Here is a 16,313-nt window from a genome sequence, read left to right as displayed (position 1 = left end):
CAGTACAGCCTGAGGGATGGAAGGTCACGGGCTTAGCTGCTTACATGCAGTGATTTCTCCAGATTCTCTGAACCCTTTGATGATATTACGGACCGTAGATGGTGAAATCCCTAAATTCCTTGCAATAGCTGGTTGAGAAAGGTTTTTCTTCAACTGTTCAACAATTTGCTCACGCATTTGTTGACAAAGTGGTGACCCTCGCCCCATCCTTGATTGTGAATGACTGAGCATTTCATGGAATCTGCTTTTATACCCAATCATGGCACCCACCTGTTCCCAATTTGCCTGTTCACCTGTGGGATGTTCCAAATAAGTGTTTGATGAGCATTCCTCAACTTTATCAGTATTTATTGCCACCTTTCCCAACTTCTTTGTCACGTGTTGCTGGCATCAAATTCTAAAGTTAATGATTATTTGCAAAAAAAATAAAGTTTATGAGTTTGAACATCAAATATGTTGTCTTTGTAGCATATTCAACTGAATATGGGTTGAAAAGGATTTGCAAATCATTGTATTCCGTTTATATTTACATCTAACACAATCTCCCAACTCATATGGAAACGGGGTTTGTACTTATTGGACTTCACATCAACAATTTACTTTCTAACGTTGGCGATTGTGTCCAACAAGGTGGCCTCAGGTAAAAGCCCAAACCAAAGCGAGAAGAGTTACGGCCTGAGTGTTTGTCCTTCTGTGCAGCGCTCTTCTCTCCCTCGCTAAGCACGCCGCCCTGCCTGATAGATATCTTCTATGAGAGTTATTACTTGATTTTTGATTTGCTCAGGCTGTTTCCCCTCAGCTGCGACTCCAGCCCGTCATGCTGTGATTGCTTTTGACATTTTAATAAGAAGCGTTCCCGCGCTGACCCCCAGGTGCCCCCCGACACTATGTGCTCGGAATCACAAGAACATCCGGCACAGACTGGAGGAGTGTCACCGTAAACAGTCAACAGATATCAGTGTTTACCTTTCACACACCCAGGAAGCTTTTTAGAAGATAACCTGGACTTGATAGAAAGACACTTTTTGACCTGGGGTCCTATATCTATATCTATCTATATATATATATATATATATATATATATATATATCTATATATATATATATATATATATATATATATGTATGTGTGGGAAAAAAAATCACAAGACTATTTCATCTCTACAGGCCTGTTTCATGAGGGGGGGGTACCCTCAATCGTCAGGAGATTTTAATGGGAGCATTCGCATACCATGGTTTATATAGGGCACAGAGTGGGTGGGTACAGGCTGGCCTAGGGGCGTGGTGATTGGCTCATGTGTTACCTAGGAGGTGTTTCCGTCTATGGCGGCATGTTGTTACAATTTTGCTGCGCTTGTTGAGGGATGACAGGTCTGGACGGTAAATAATAAACAGTTTCTCTTTCAAGCATAGGTTGCATCTTTTATTACCACTATTGTAAGGTGTGCTGGATGCAAGAATTTGCCATGTTATTGAATATTCAACATTATTGTCTTTGAGGTCCCAAATGTGTTTGCTGAGTTCTGTGGTATTTCGCAGGTTTTTGTTCCTGAAAGAAGCCTTGTGATTGTTCCATCTGGTTTTGAATTCTCCCTCGGTTAATCCTACATCCTACGGATGTGTTAATGTCCTTGCGTATTACCTTAGATTGGTAGACAACTGATGTTTGTAAGCACCCCCCGTTGAGAGGGCAATCAGGTTTCTTTCGACAGTTACATCCTTTGTTGGTTTTGGAGTCGCTCTGTCTGGGGGTCGACGGCTCATTTGCAATTGTTTTGTTGTGGTTTGAGATGATTTGTCGTATATTGTTCATGCAGCTGTAGCTCAATTTAATGTTGTTCTTGTTGAATACTTTTCTTAGGGTGTTGTCTTTGGGAAAGTGTTTGTCAATCAGATTGAGGAATTTGTGTCCAATGTTCGTTGAGACGTTTTTGCTGTATGGGGGGTTGTACCAGATGATGTCGTTCCGTTTTCTGTTCTTTTTTGGCTGGTTTCCTGGCGTGGGTTCATAGGTGAGGGTGAAATTGTATCCGCTTTCATCAAGGGCTTTTTGGTACGGGGGGGTTGCTTGGTCAAATTCAGCTTTGCTAGATGACAGCATCGATAGCCTTTTATTGATTCCGGTAGGTATTCTTTTTGTGGTGGTGGGTGGGTGGTTGCTGTCATGGTGCACGTATTGGAGTGTTGTGTTGGGTTTCGTGAATGGTTGGTAGCTGTTATTTCTCAGGTTGAAAGTGACGTCAAGGAAGTTGACGGTTTGCTTGTTGGCTTCAATCGTGATCCGTAGGTATATATATATATATATATATATATATATATATATATATATATGTATATATATATATATATATATATATATATATATATATATATACATATATATATATATATATATATATATATATATATATATATATATATATATATATATATATATAAATATACATATATATATATATATATATATATATATATATATATATATATATATATACATATATTGTCCAGGGTGTAACCCGCCTTCCACCCGATTTAGCTGAGATAGGCTCCAGCGCTCCCCGTGACCCCGAAAGGAATAAGCGGTAGAAAATGGATGGATATATATAATATATACAGGTAAAAGCCAGTAAATTAGAATATTTTGAAAAACTTGATTTATTTCAGTAATTGCATTCAAAAGGTGTAACTTGTACATTATATTTATTCATTGCACACAGACTGATGCATTCAAATGTTTATTTCATTTAATTTTAATGATTTGAAGTGGCAACAAATGAAAATCCAAAATTCCGTGTGTCACAAAATTAGAATATTGTGTAAGGGTTCAATTTTGAAGACACCTGGTGCCACAAACTAATCAGCTGATTAACTCAAAACACCTGCAAAGGGCTTTAAATGGTCTCTCAGTACAGTTCTGAAGCCTACACAAACATGGGGAAGACTTCAGATTTGACAGCTGTCCAAAAGGCAACCATCGACACATTGCACAAGGAGGGAAAGACACAAAAGGTTATTGCTGAAGAGGCTGGCTGTTCTCAGAGCTCTGTGTCCAAACCCATTAATGGAGAGGCAAAGGGAAGGAAAAACTGTGGTCAGAAAAAGTGTACAAGCGATAGGGATCACCGCGCCCTGGTCAAGATTGTGAAAAAAAACCCATTCAAAAATGTGGGGGAGATTCAGAAGGAGTGGACAGCTGCTGGAGTCAGTGCTTCAAGATCCACCACCAAGAGACGCTTGAAAGACATGGGTTTCAACTGCCGCATACCTCGTGTCAAGCCACTGTTGACCAAGAAACAGCGCGCAAAGCGTCTCACCTGGGCTAAGGAAAAAAAGAGCTGGACTGCTGCTGAGTGGTCCAAAGTCATGTTTTCTGACGAAAGCAAATTTTGCATTTCCTTTGGAAATCGAGGTCCCAGAGTCTGGAGGAAGACAGGAGAGGCACAGGATCCACGTTGCCTGAAGTCTAGTGTAAAGTTTCCACCATCAGTGATGGTTTGGGGTGCCATGTCATCTGCTGGTGTCGGTCCACTCTGTTTCCTGAGATCCAGGGTCAACGCAGCCGTCTACCAGCAAGTTTTAGAGCACTTCATGCTTCCTGCTGCTGACCTGCTCTATGGAGATGGAGATTTCAAGTTCCAACAGGACTTGGCGCCTGCACACAGCGCAAAATCTACCCGTGCCTGGTTTACGGACCATGGTATTTCTGTTCTAAATTGGCCCGCCAACTCCCCTGACCTTAGCCCCATAGAAAATCTGTGGGGTATTGTGAAAAGGAAGATGCAGAATGCCAGACCCAAAAACGCAGAAGAGTTGAAGGCCACTATCAGAGCAACCTGAGCTCTCATAACACCTGAGCAGTGCCAGAAACTCATGGACTCCATGCCACGCCGCATTAACGCAGTCATTGAGGCAAAAGGAGCTCCAACCAAGTATTGAGTATTGTACATGCTCATATTTTTCATTTTCATACTTTTCAGTTGGCCAACATTTCTAAAAATCCCTTTTTTGTATTAGCCTTAAGTAATATTCTAATTTTGTGACACACGGAATTTTGGATTTTCATTTGTTGCCACTTCAAATCATCAAAATTAAATGAAATAAACATTTGAATGCATCAGTCTGTGTGCAATGAATAAATATAATGTACAAGTTACACCTTTTGAATGCAATTACTGAAATAAATCAAGTTTTTCAAAATATTCTAATTTACTGGCTTTTACCTGTATAGCTCTTGTCTCAAAGTAGGTGTACTGTCATCACCTGTCACATCTTATTTGGAGTTGTTTGCTGTTTTCCTGTGTGTCGTGTTTTACTTCTCCTATTTTGGTGGCCCTTCCTGTTTTGTTGGAATTTTCCTGTAGCAGTTTCATGTCTTCCCTTGAGCGATATTCTGCCTTGTTTTAGCAATCAAGACTATTTAAGTTGTTTTTATCCTTCTTTGTGTGGACATTGTTGTCATGTCATGTACGGATGTACTTTGTGGACGCCATCTCTGCTCCACACACTGTAAGTGCACTGCAAAAACTGAATTCTAAGTAAGATGAAATATCTCAAATAAGGGTGATATTTGCTTATTTTCTGTTTGATAAGATAATTTTATGTTAGAGTGTTTTACTTGTTTTAAGGGTTTTGGTCCTAAATGATCTCAGTAAGATATTACAGCTTGCTGCTGAGATTTGATGACCTATATTGAGTAAAACATGCTTGAAACTAGAATATCAAGTGTTGCAAAGCTGTGTCATCAACACTCACATGTATAAAACTGCTTTTTCAAAGTAAACATGTCTTATTTAAAGCATGAAATAAAAAATCATGACTTTGACACAATTGTGTCTCATAATTAAAACAGATGACAGCCAAATGGACTTTGCGGTTTTATTTTCAATGAAACAATAGAAAACACGTACTCATATAGTAGTACAGTTGGCACAGTACAGTAAACCGAAAGTTTATATTTAAACGTTTAACATGTGACATTTTTAACTATTTTGAACAGAAATAGTTCATGCACATTCAGGTAAATTCTTCAAAATTATAATTAAAAAAAACTTGGTCGGGGGCCGGGCTGTAAATATATATATATATATATATATATATATATATATATATTTTTAGACTTTCTTTTTATTGTCATTCAAATTTGAACTTTACAGCACAGCTAAGAACGAAATTTCGTTACGTAAGCTCATGGTACTGCAGGATAAAAAAGCAATAAGGTGCATATATAAATAATAAATATATATAAATAATATATAAATATATATATATATATATATATATATATATATATATATATATATATATATATACAATAAATAAATATATATAAATAAATAAATAGATTACTGTACAGATAAATATATTGCACTTTTTCACATGGGTCCACGTTTATGGATGTATGTTATATTGTCTTTTTTTATTCCAGCGAGTTATTTATATATATATATATATATATATATATATATATATATATATATATATATATATATATATATATATATATATATATATATATATATATATATATATTCCTTGCGCACTAATTGACTGAAAGAGCACGCACTTGGCGCGATGATGTCATTTTATCGATGGGAAAATGCAACAAATGTAATGCGAGCGAATATCATTATGTCAAGATAATGGCACTAGCATTTACTTCATTTAAGAATATTTTTCAACACCTTGAGAAAAAAGGTCACATATTTGTTTTTTCTACCAAGAAAAGTGCACTTGTTATCAGTGGGAATATACTTATTTTAAGGTATTTTTGGGGTTCATTGAGGTTAGCTAATTTGACTTGTTTTGGAAAGTCTTGACAAGCCAAATTTTCTTGTTCTATTGGCAGATAATTTTGCTTAGTTCAAGTAAAATGCCCCTAACTTTTGTATTTTATTTTTTTTCTTGTTTTTGAACACAGACTTTTTGCAGTGTAAGTCTTTGCTGTCGTCCAGCATGCTGTTTTTCTTTACTTTGTAGCCAGTTCAGTTGTAGTTTAATTCCCCATAGTCACCCTTAAGCTTCAATGCCTGTTTTTAGGGGCACTCACCTTCTGTTTATTTTTGGTTTAAGCATTAGATACCTTTTTACCTGCACTCTGCCTCCCGCTGTCGTCTTCATATTGTTATCATGACAAACCATGATCCCGACGTCTACAAAGCAATTAGCTACCTGCTGCCACCTACTGATATGAAAGAGTATTGCACGGTTACTCTGCCGAGCTCTAAACCAGTGTTTTTCAACCTTTTTCGAGCCAAGGCGCATTGTTTTTATTGCACACCACCAGCAGAAATCATTAAAAAACGAAACTCAGTTGAAAGTAAAAAGTCGTTGTCGCAATTGTTGGATATGACTTTAAAGCATAACCCAGCATGCATCACTATAGCTCTTGTCTCAAAGTAGGTGTACTGTCACCACCTGTCACATCACATCCTGACTTTTTTGACTTTTTTGTTGTTTTCCTGTGTTTGCTGTTTTAGTTCTTGTCTTGCGCTCCTATTTTGGTGGCTTTTTCTCTTTTTTTGGTGTTTTCCTGTAGCAGTTTCATGTCTTATATTTCCCGCATCTACTTTGTTTTAGCAATCACGACTATTTCAGTTGTTTTTAGCTTTCTTTGTGGGGACATTGTTGATTGTCATGTTATGTTTGGATGTACTTTGTGGACGCCGTCTTTGCTCCGCAGTAAGTCTTTGCTGTCGTCCAGCATTCTGTTTTTGTTGACTTTGTAGCCGGTTCAGTTTTAGTTTCGTTCTGCATAGCCTTCCCTGAGCTTCAATGCCTTTTCTTAGGGGCACTCACCTTTTGTTTATTTTTGGTTTAAGCATTAGACACCTTTTTACCTGCACACTGCCTCCCGCTGTTACCGACATCTACAAAGCAATTAGCTACCGGCTGCCACCTACTGATATGGAAGAGTATTACACGGTTACTCTGCCGAGCTCTAGACAGCACAGACACTACACAACAACACATTATGTACAGATTATAATTACTGGTTTGCAAAAAATATTTTTAGGCTGTATCTCACGGCACACCAGTGTGCCGCGGCACAGTGGTTGAAAAACACTGGTCTACATAACATGTGATGGTGCTGCTTCAGTCAATATGTTGCACGGATTATGATTTTAAAGACTGTTTTCAAGCTGTTTTCTGACTGTCCCTTCAAGAGGAACCGTTTTTGTGGGCAGTTTTATTGTTTGTATTCCGTCACCTGACTTCTAGAACAACGGCGATGGTCAACCAGGCCAAGATGGCTGTTCTGCAGCAAGCGCCGCGCAAACTAGATCTTCCTGCAAAAAATCAAACACAAGCAAAAAAAAATCAAACGATGAAATAGATCCCTGTACTTTATCAGAAAAAAAGATTTGTCGAGTGATAACGAGGATTATCCGTCTGTCGCATCCCCAGACTTATCAAACTATCTTGTGCTCCAGACCTCGTTCTACACGACAAAACAGATGAAAACGTGTAAAAGCAGGGAGGTCTACACCTTCTTTATGTGGCTGGGTCAAGGAAATTGATAACAAGACTCTAATACCGTATTTTCAGACTATAGAGAGCACCTTTATATAAGCTGCACCCACTAAATTTTAGAAGAAAAAACATTGTACCATATATAAATTACACCCGGACTATAATCCGCAGATATATATGTTGTGGAATGAGGTATTTACACAGGAGCACTTTGTAAATCTTTATTTCCATACCTTAATTAATTATCCCCTCAAATCCCCACAAAAATGGATTAACTGGCTGGAATATAAAGACCATATAACATACATCCATAAACGTGGATGCATATGCAAAAGTACAATATATTTATCTGTACAGTAATCTATTTATTTATATCTGCCAGAGGTGGGACCAAGTCATTGTTTTGCAAGTCACAAGTAAGTCTCAAGTCTTTGCCCTCAAGTCCGAGTCAAGTCCCGAGTCAAGACAGGCAAGCCCCGAGTCAAGTCCAAAGTCAAGACTGGAAAGTCTCAAGTCAAGTCCTAAGTCCTGCATTTTGAGTTTCGAGTCCTTTCAAGTCCTTTTAACCACAGACTAATATATTAACACAGATTGTGTATGCTTTTCAAACGCTGTATTTATTTATTAAAACAAGTGCATTTTAAATTGCAGGAAAGAAAATTGTGCTGACATTGCACTTTATAATAGCACTATTAACCAGTCATTTTAAACATTAACTCATTCCTTTACAGAACAAACACATTGAAAAATAAAGTGCAAATGTACTTATTTGTACAAAAGTGTTAACATTGAAAAAACATGACATATACGTGAACATAACAAAAAAGTTGTACTTTTTATATGTCAGGGCCCTATGCTGCATTGCATTTGCAAAAGACCAAATTAGCCAAGAGTCTGTCAGTCATTTGTGCACGATGGGGGTGTAGTATGATGCCACCATGGCTGAAAACTCGCTCCACTGGAGCACTGGAGGCAGGCACTGCCAAGACTCTCATGGCCACTCGGAACAGTGAAGGAAGAGTCTTCATGTTCAATGCCCAGAACAAAAGGGGGGAGAGAGTTCTTTTGGGTTGGTGCACTACTTGTAAGTGTATCTTGTGTTTTTTATGTTGATTTAATTAAAAAAAAATAAATAAATAAATAAATAAATTCTTGTCCGGCCCGATACCAATCGATCCACGGACCAGTACCGGGCCGCGGCCCGGTGGTTGGGGACCACTGAGGTAAACAACCAACAGTATGTCAGAAAGCTAGCTAAAACGGTACACATATTCATAATATAGTATACATTTTAACTGACCTTTATTTGACTATTTTTGTCTTTTTTTAGGTGGCTAAAATACGCGGTGCTGCTGACCGCCGTCTAACGTTACGTGTGATATATTGACTAACGTAACCCTGCTTAGAAAAAATCACTGAACAAAAAGTATGAATAAGGTAGTGAACTGCAACAGATTCCCGTGTTTGCAATAACGTTATAACGTTAGCAGTGAGTTTACAGCCTCACTGATTTAACTACGCAGCAAATAAAAGTCACGTTACTTAGCCAATAAACGTTATCTTACATTCAAAACTTACCGTTCTTTGTGCAACTTCAAATGCCGGACGAAGTTGGAAGTTGTTGCCTCTCCATCAGTCATTTTGGAACCGCATGTGTTGCATACTGCAAACCGTTTTGTGTTGACCACCTCGTAATTTTTATACCCAAACAAAATTATTTTAGGTATCATTTTTTGTTCACTGGCGTGTGGTTTGGACATGTCTTCTTCGTTGGTTGTCCTGCAATTTGATTGGATGAATGCTGTGTGATGAAAACAAAGTAGATCTAATTTGATTGGCTGTTGTACTGAGAGCACACCAGCTGACACACGCAACGCTGATAGACAAGTACACAATGAAAAATACGGAGCGCTCCCGAATAACTTTTTCATCTTTGGGTTTTGGGGAAAGTAGCAAGTCATGTCAAGTCATGTCAATTCAAAAGGCTCAAGTCCAAGTGAAGTCACAAGTCATTGATGTTAAAGTCTAAGTCGAGTTGCAAGTCTTTTTACATTTTGTCAAGTCGAGTCTAAAGTCATCAAATTCATGACTCGAGTCTGACTCGAGTCCAAGTCATGTGACTCGAGTCCACACCTCTGCACCTTATTGCTGATGTGACACAATGTTGTTCTTATCTGTACTGTAAAGTTCAAATTTGAAATGACAAAAAAAGGAAGTCTAAGTCTAATTGTTTCCAAACGGTTTTAGTTTAAATATGTGACCTCTGCGGAGGTCTTTGGACCACCAATCACTGCCATGCCAGGCGCTTCCATGGTTACAATAATGTTTGTTGTCAGAATTGTGCAAAGTCTCTGTGCTTTTCAGCCGTTGTCTGTCAGTCCTTTCTCGTGCTCGTCCTTTCTCCCCACCATCAACCACCCCTCCCCTTCCCGACTGCTGCCTTTAACAGAGCGACAGGTGATCAGACAAACACTCTCAGCTGTGTCGTCTACGCACCTGTCGCTGATCGCGGCGCCGGTCCTGGCACACCCCGCTTCGCTGCAGGTCCGCAGGCCACGCCCCCCCCCCACAGTCTCGTTTGGACAAAGTATGACGGAAGTTTTATAAATATCTCCGCCGTGCCTCCTTGGTTTTAGGACTTATGCGGATCACATATACAAAAAAACAGGTACGTAGAGTTGGTTTTGCACAGCAGGTCCCCTTTAAAATTGCAGCTATGAATAATAACCATTACAGTTTTTTTTTTAATTTTTTTACAAACCCCGTTTCCATATGAGTTGGGAAATTGTGTTAGATGTAAATATAAACGGAATACAATGATTTGCAATTCCTTTTCAACCCATATTCAATTGAATGCACTACAAAGACAAGATATTTGATGTTCAAACTCATAAACTTTATTTTTTTTTTGCAAATAATAATTAACTTAGAATTTCATGGCTGCAACACGTGCCAAAGTAGTTGGGAAAGGGCATGTTCACCACTGTGTTACATGGCCTTTCCTTTTAACAACACTCAGTAAACGTTTGGGAACTGAGGAGACACATTTTTTAAGCTTCTCAGGTGGAATTCTTTCCCATTCTTGCTTGATGTACAGCTTAAGTTGTTCAACAGTCCGGGGGTCTCCCTTGTGGTATTTTAGGCTTCATAATGCGCCACACATTTTCAATGGGAGACAGGTCTGGACTACAAACAGGCCAGTCTAGTACCCGCACTCTTTTACTATGTGTAACACGTGGCTTGGCATTGTCTTGCTGAAATAAGCAGGGGCGTCCATGATAACGTTGCTTGGATGGCAACATATGTTGCTCCAAAACCTGTATGTACCTTTCAGCATTAATGGCGCCTTCACAGATGTGTAAGTTACCCATGTCTTGGCCACTAATACACCCCCATACCATCACACATGCAGGCTTTTACAATTTGCGCCTATAACAATCCGGATGGTTCTTTTCCTCTTTGGTCCGGAGGACACGACGTCCACAGTTTCCAAAAACAATTTGAAATGTGGACTCGTCAGACCACAGAACACTTTTCCACTTTGTATCAGTCCATCTTAGATGAGCTCAGGCCCAGCGAAGCCGACGGCGTTTCTGGGTGTTGTTGATCAACGGTTTTCGCCTTGCTTAGGAGAGTTTTAACTTGCACTTACAGATGTAGCGACCAACTGTAGTTACTGACAGTGGGTTTCTGGAGTGTTCCTGAGCCCATGTGGTGATATCCTTTACACATTGATGTCGCTTGTTGACGCAGTACAGCCTGAGGGATGGAAGGTCACGGGGCTTAGCTGCTTACGTGCAGTGATTTCTCCAGATTCTCTGAACCCTTTGATGATATTATAGATGGTGAAATCCCTAAATTCCTTGCAATATCTGGTTGAGAAAGGTTTTTCTTAAACTGTTCAACAATTTGCTCACGCATTTGTTGACAAAGTGGTGACCCTCGCCCCATCCTTGTTTGTGAAGTGACTGAGCATTTCATGGAATCTACTTTTATACCCAATCATGGCACCCACCTGTTCCCAATTAGCCTGTTCACCTGTGGGATGTTCCAAATAAGTGTTTGATGAGCATTTCTCAACTTTATCAGTATTTATTGCCACCTTTTTCCAACTTCTTTGTCACGTGTTGCTGGCATCAAAAAAAAAAAAAAAAGTTTATCAGTTTGAACATCAAATATGTTGTCTTTGTAGCATATTCAACTGAATATGGGTTGAAAAGGATTTGCAAATCATTGTATTCCGTTTATATTTACATCTAACACAATTTCCCAACTCATATGGAAACGGGGTTTGTATTTCTCTCAGTACAACATAACTATACAACCACAGCTGTGGTTAATTTTAGCTTTGCTTCCTCCTCCCTCCCTCCCCTCTGGGTAGCGAGTGCGTACAAAATGAATAAGATAAGGATATGCCTGATTTAGAGACAAGGTGCACACAAATAGCGAGATGACATGTCATGCCGTGCAAGGGTTTTGCAGCACGGCACGGAATTATGTATTGATTGTCGTAAATAACGTTGTTACTTTTCAGAATCAGTGCTTTCAAAAGCTGGTATCTAATTTATCTCTGGTATAGCGAAATATACAACATGTATCAGCCAAGATCATTCATTTATCAAGTGTGTAAATTATTCCTCGGTATCACCTCAACCTCATCATTTACTGCAGTGAGTGGAAGCTAATCCCCAGCCTATATATATATATATATATATATATATATATATATATATTGGTAGAGAAGATTTATATCTGCACACATGCCTCCCCGCCAGATAACTGGGCAGCAATGATGCACAACTTCACTGATGATAGTGAAACATACGCAACTTTCGCCTTTTTCCCCGGCGAGCCAAATAATATAAACCTCGCTCTTCCGCCTACCTGGCATTGCGGCTCTGTAAATCACTGATCCGGGATTATGCGGTTCTTGATAAAGTAGTGCTTACATACCATATTACATTGGCTGCAGGTTGTTTACTGCCTCAGTCGCCGAGACGAAGCTACATCTGCGTTCTCCTGATGGTCCTCGTTGTAGTGCAGGGGGCGTCCTAACTTTTTGACTGGGCTAAAAAAAAAAAATGTGTTTGAGGGCCGTAAGCCTGCATGTAAAGTAACTATATATATATACAGGTAAAAGCCAGTAAATTAGAATATTTTGAAAAACTTGATTTATTTCAGTAATTGCATTCAAAAGGTGTAACTTGTACATTATATTTATTCATTGCACACAGACTGATGCATTCAAATGTTTATTTCATTTAATTTTGATGATTTGAAGTGGCAACAAATGAAAATCCAAAATTCCGTGTGTCACAAAATTAGAATATTACTTAAGGCTAATACAAAAAAGGGATTTTTAGAAATGTTGGCCAACTGAAAAGTATGAAAATGACAAATATGAGCATGTACAATACTCAATACTTGGTTGGAGCTCCTTTTGCCTCAATTACTGCGTTAATGCGGCGTGGCATGGAGTCGATGAGTTTCTGGCACTGCTCAGGTGTTATGAGAGCCCAGGTTGCTCTGATAGTGGCCTTCAACTCTTCTGCGTTTTTGGGTCTGGCATTCTGCATCTTCCTTTTCACAATACCCCACAGATTTTCTATGGGGCTAAGGTCAGGGGAGTTGGCGGGCCAATTTAGAACAGAAATACCATGGTCCGTAAACCAGGCACGGGTAGATTTTGCGCTGTGTGCAGGCGCCAAGTCCTGTTGGAACTTGAAATCTCCATCTCCATAGAGCAGGTCAGCAGCAGGAAGCATGAAGTGCTCTAAAACTTGCTGGTAGACGGCTGCGTTGACCCTGGATCTCAGGAAACAGAGTGGACCGACACCAGCAGATGACATGGCACCCCAAACCATCGCCCAACCATGCAAATTTTGCATTTCCTTTGGAAATCGAGGTCCCAGAGTCTGGAGGAAGACAGGAGAGGCACAGGATCCACGTTGCCTGAAGTCTAGTGTAAAGTTTCCACTATCAGTGATGGTTTGGGGTGCCATGTCATCTGCTGGTGTCGGTCCACTCTGTTTCCTGAGATCCAGGGTCAACGCAGCCGTCTACCAGCAAGTTTTAGAGCACTTCATGCTTCCTGCTGCTGACCTGCTCTATGGAGATGGAGATTTCAAGTTCCAAAAGGACTTGGCGCCTGCACACAGCGCAAAATCTACCCGTGCCTGGTTTACGGACCATGGTATTTCTGTTCTAAATTGGCCCGCCAACTCCCCTGACCTTAGCCCCATAGAAAATCTGTGGGGTATTGTGAAAAGGAAGATGCAGAATGCCAGACCCAAAAACGCAGAAGAGTTGAAGGCCACTATCAGAGCAACCTGGGCTCTCATAACACCCGAGCAGTGCCAGAAACTCATCGACTCCATGCCACACCGCATTAACGCAGTAATTGAGGCAAAAGGAGCGCCAACCAAATATTGAGTATTGTACATGCTCATATTTTTCATTTTCATACTTTTCAGTTGGCCAACATTTCTAAAAATCCCTTTTTTGTATTAGCCTTAAGTAATATTCTAATTTTGTGACACACAGAATTTTGGATTTTCATTTGTTGCCACTTCAAATCATCAAAATTAAATGAAATAAACATTTGAATGCATCAGTCTGTGTGCAATGAATAAATATAATGTACAAGTTACACCTTTTGAATGCAATTACTGAAATAAATCAAGTTTTTCAAAATATTCTAATTTACTGGCTTTTACCTGTATATGGCCGTGAGCGAAGAAAAATCCCCAATTTAGCCGCACCGTTTTATAAGCCGCAGGGTTCAAAGCGTACGGGGGGAAAAAAAAATATCGGCGTATAGTCCGGAATTTCTGGTAGTTACACTCATTAAAAGATGAATCAAAGCAAGAGAATATAAAACCCAAGCTTTTTTTTTTGCAGCCTGAAACACAACAGATATGAGCAGCAAACAGACTATTAACAGTAAATATGTGTTGTTGTTCTCCATTATATTTCCGCGTGCCTTGGAAGGGGTCTCGCATGACTCGCCCCATCTGTCTGTAAGATAAAGCACCTGTCCCTCTTGCTTTCTGTACTGTTCCCCGCAGCATCTCATCAGATATCCCAGCGAGTACCACAGGGGTCCATTTACTCTCTCATGAAACAACCGCTCCCTTGCCACTTGGCAACAAAATCATTCCATAAACAAAGATAAAAGTTGCAGTGTCTTCCCCTCGTAAAAAAAAAAAAAAAAAAAAAAAAAAAAAAAGCCTTATGGGGAAAATTACGCCTTGTAAGCAATCTCCACTTTGCCCCAATAAGAGTTACTTTTTGACTCCCAAAGTTCTCCACAATGCAGCGTAATCATCTCTCCATTCATGCCTGCTTGACACCCAGCCCGTCTTTTTTCTCTTCCAGCTGAGGAAGGCGGTGATGGACCACATCTCCGACTCCTTCCTGGAGACCAACGTTCCTCTGTTGGTGCTCATCGAAGCGGCCAAGAGCGGGAATGAGAAGGAGGTCAAGGAGTACGCGCAGGTGTTCCGTGAACATGCCAACAAGCTTGTGGAGGTCAGTCATAAATAATACATGCATGTGGTCTCCCTACACGTACCTTCTTACACACTCATTGCTGTGGAAACATCATGGAATCAAACATGTCAGGGCGCTTATGAGAAGATTCTAACTTGACCTCTGTCAGGTTCAAATCTAATAAGACCATCAGTGCATACAGTCGTGGTCAAAAGTGTACATACACTTCGCCATTCCTATTCATCGCGATTTCTAAACCAAGTCATAATTAAAAAAAAAATATTATAATAATTATCAATCAATCAATCAATCAAAGTTTATTTATATAGCCCTTAATCACAAGTGTCTCAAAGGGCTGCACAAGCCACAACGACATCCTCTGCTCAGATCCCACATCAGGGCAAGGAAAAACTCAACCCAATGAGATACAATGAGAAAACTTGGAGGGGAGTGTGTGGGTTTTTCACACTCCAAAAAAAATACATATGCGTATATATATATAATTATTTTATGAAATTTCAAAAATGTATTAAGAAAAAAAAAAAAAAAAAAAAAAAAAAAAAATATATATATATATATATATATATATATATATATATATACAGTATATATTACATGTTATTATGAATGTTACTACATTACATATATACTTACATCATGTATATAGTACATGTTATTATGAATGTTACTACTCTACTTATATACTTACATCATGTATATAGTACATGTTATTATGAATGTTACTACATGACATATATACTTACATCATGTATATAGTACATGCTATTATGAATGTTACTACATGACATATATACTTGCATTGTGTATATATTACATGTTATTATGAATGTTACTACATGACATATATACTTACATCATGTATATATTACATGTTATTATGAATGTTACTACATGACATATATACTTACATCATGTATATATTACATGTTATTATGAATGTTACTACATGACATATATACTTACATCATGTATATATTACATGTTATTATGAATGTTACTACATTACATATATACTTACATCATGTATATATTACATGTTATTATGAATGTTACTACATGACATATATACTTACATCATGTATATATTACATGTTATTATGAATGTTACTACATTACATATATACTTACATCATGTATATATTACATGTTAGTATGAATGTTACTACATTACATATATGCTTACATCATGTATATAGCACATTTTATTATGAATGTTACTACATTACTTATATACTTACATCATGTATACAGCACATGTTATTATGAATGTTACTACATGACATATATACTTACATCATGTATATAGTACATGCTATTATGAATGTTACTACA

At 38.6% G+C, this 16,313-nt stretch overlaps 1 protein-coding gene across 3 annotated transcripts in view; it reads left to right on the top strand.

The window, feature by feature from the left end:
- The window catches only part of ctnna2 (catenin (cadherin-associated protein), alpha 2), a 974,853-nt gene that overhangs the window by 648,529 nt on the left and 310,011 nt on the right, over positions 1-16,313 (top strand). For all 3 annotated transcript variants that reach the window (XM_061988021.2, XM_061988022.2, XM_061988024.2), the window contains one exon: positions 14,847-14,999. In XM_061988021.2, the coding sequence (XP_061844005.1) occupies positions 14,847-14,999 (153 nt within the window). The remainder of the gene's footprint in view (positions 1-14,846; positions 15,000-16,313) is intronic.

Source organism: Nerophis lumbriciformis, linkage group LG27 (assembly GCF_033978685.3).
Source record: "Nerophis lumbriciformis linkage group LG27, RoL_Nlum_v2.1, whole genome shotgun sequence".
In the NCBI taxonomy this organism is placed as follows: Eukaryota; Metazoa; Chordata; class Actinopteri; order Syngnathiformes; family Syngnathidae; genus Nerophis; species Nerophis lumbriciformis.
Note: the sequence above shows the minus strand (reverse complement) of the source record. Positions and strands in the feature narration are given on the sequence as shown.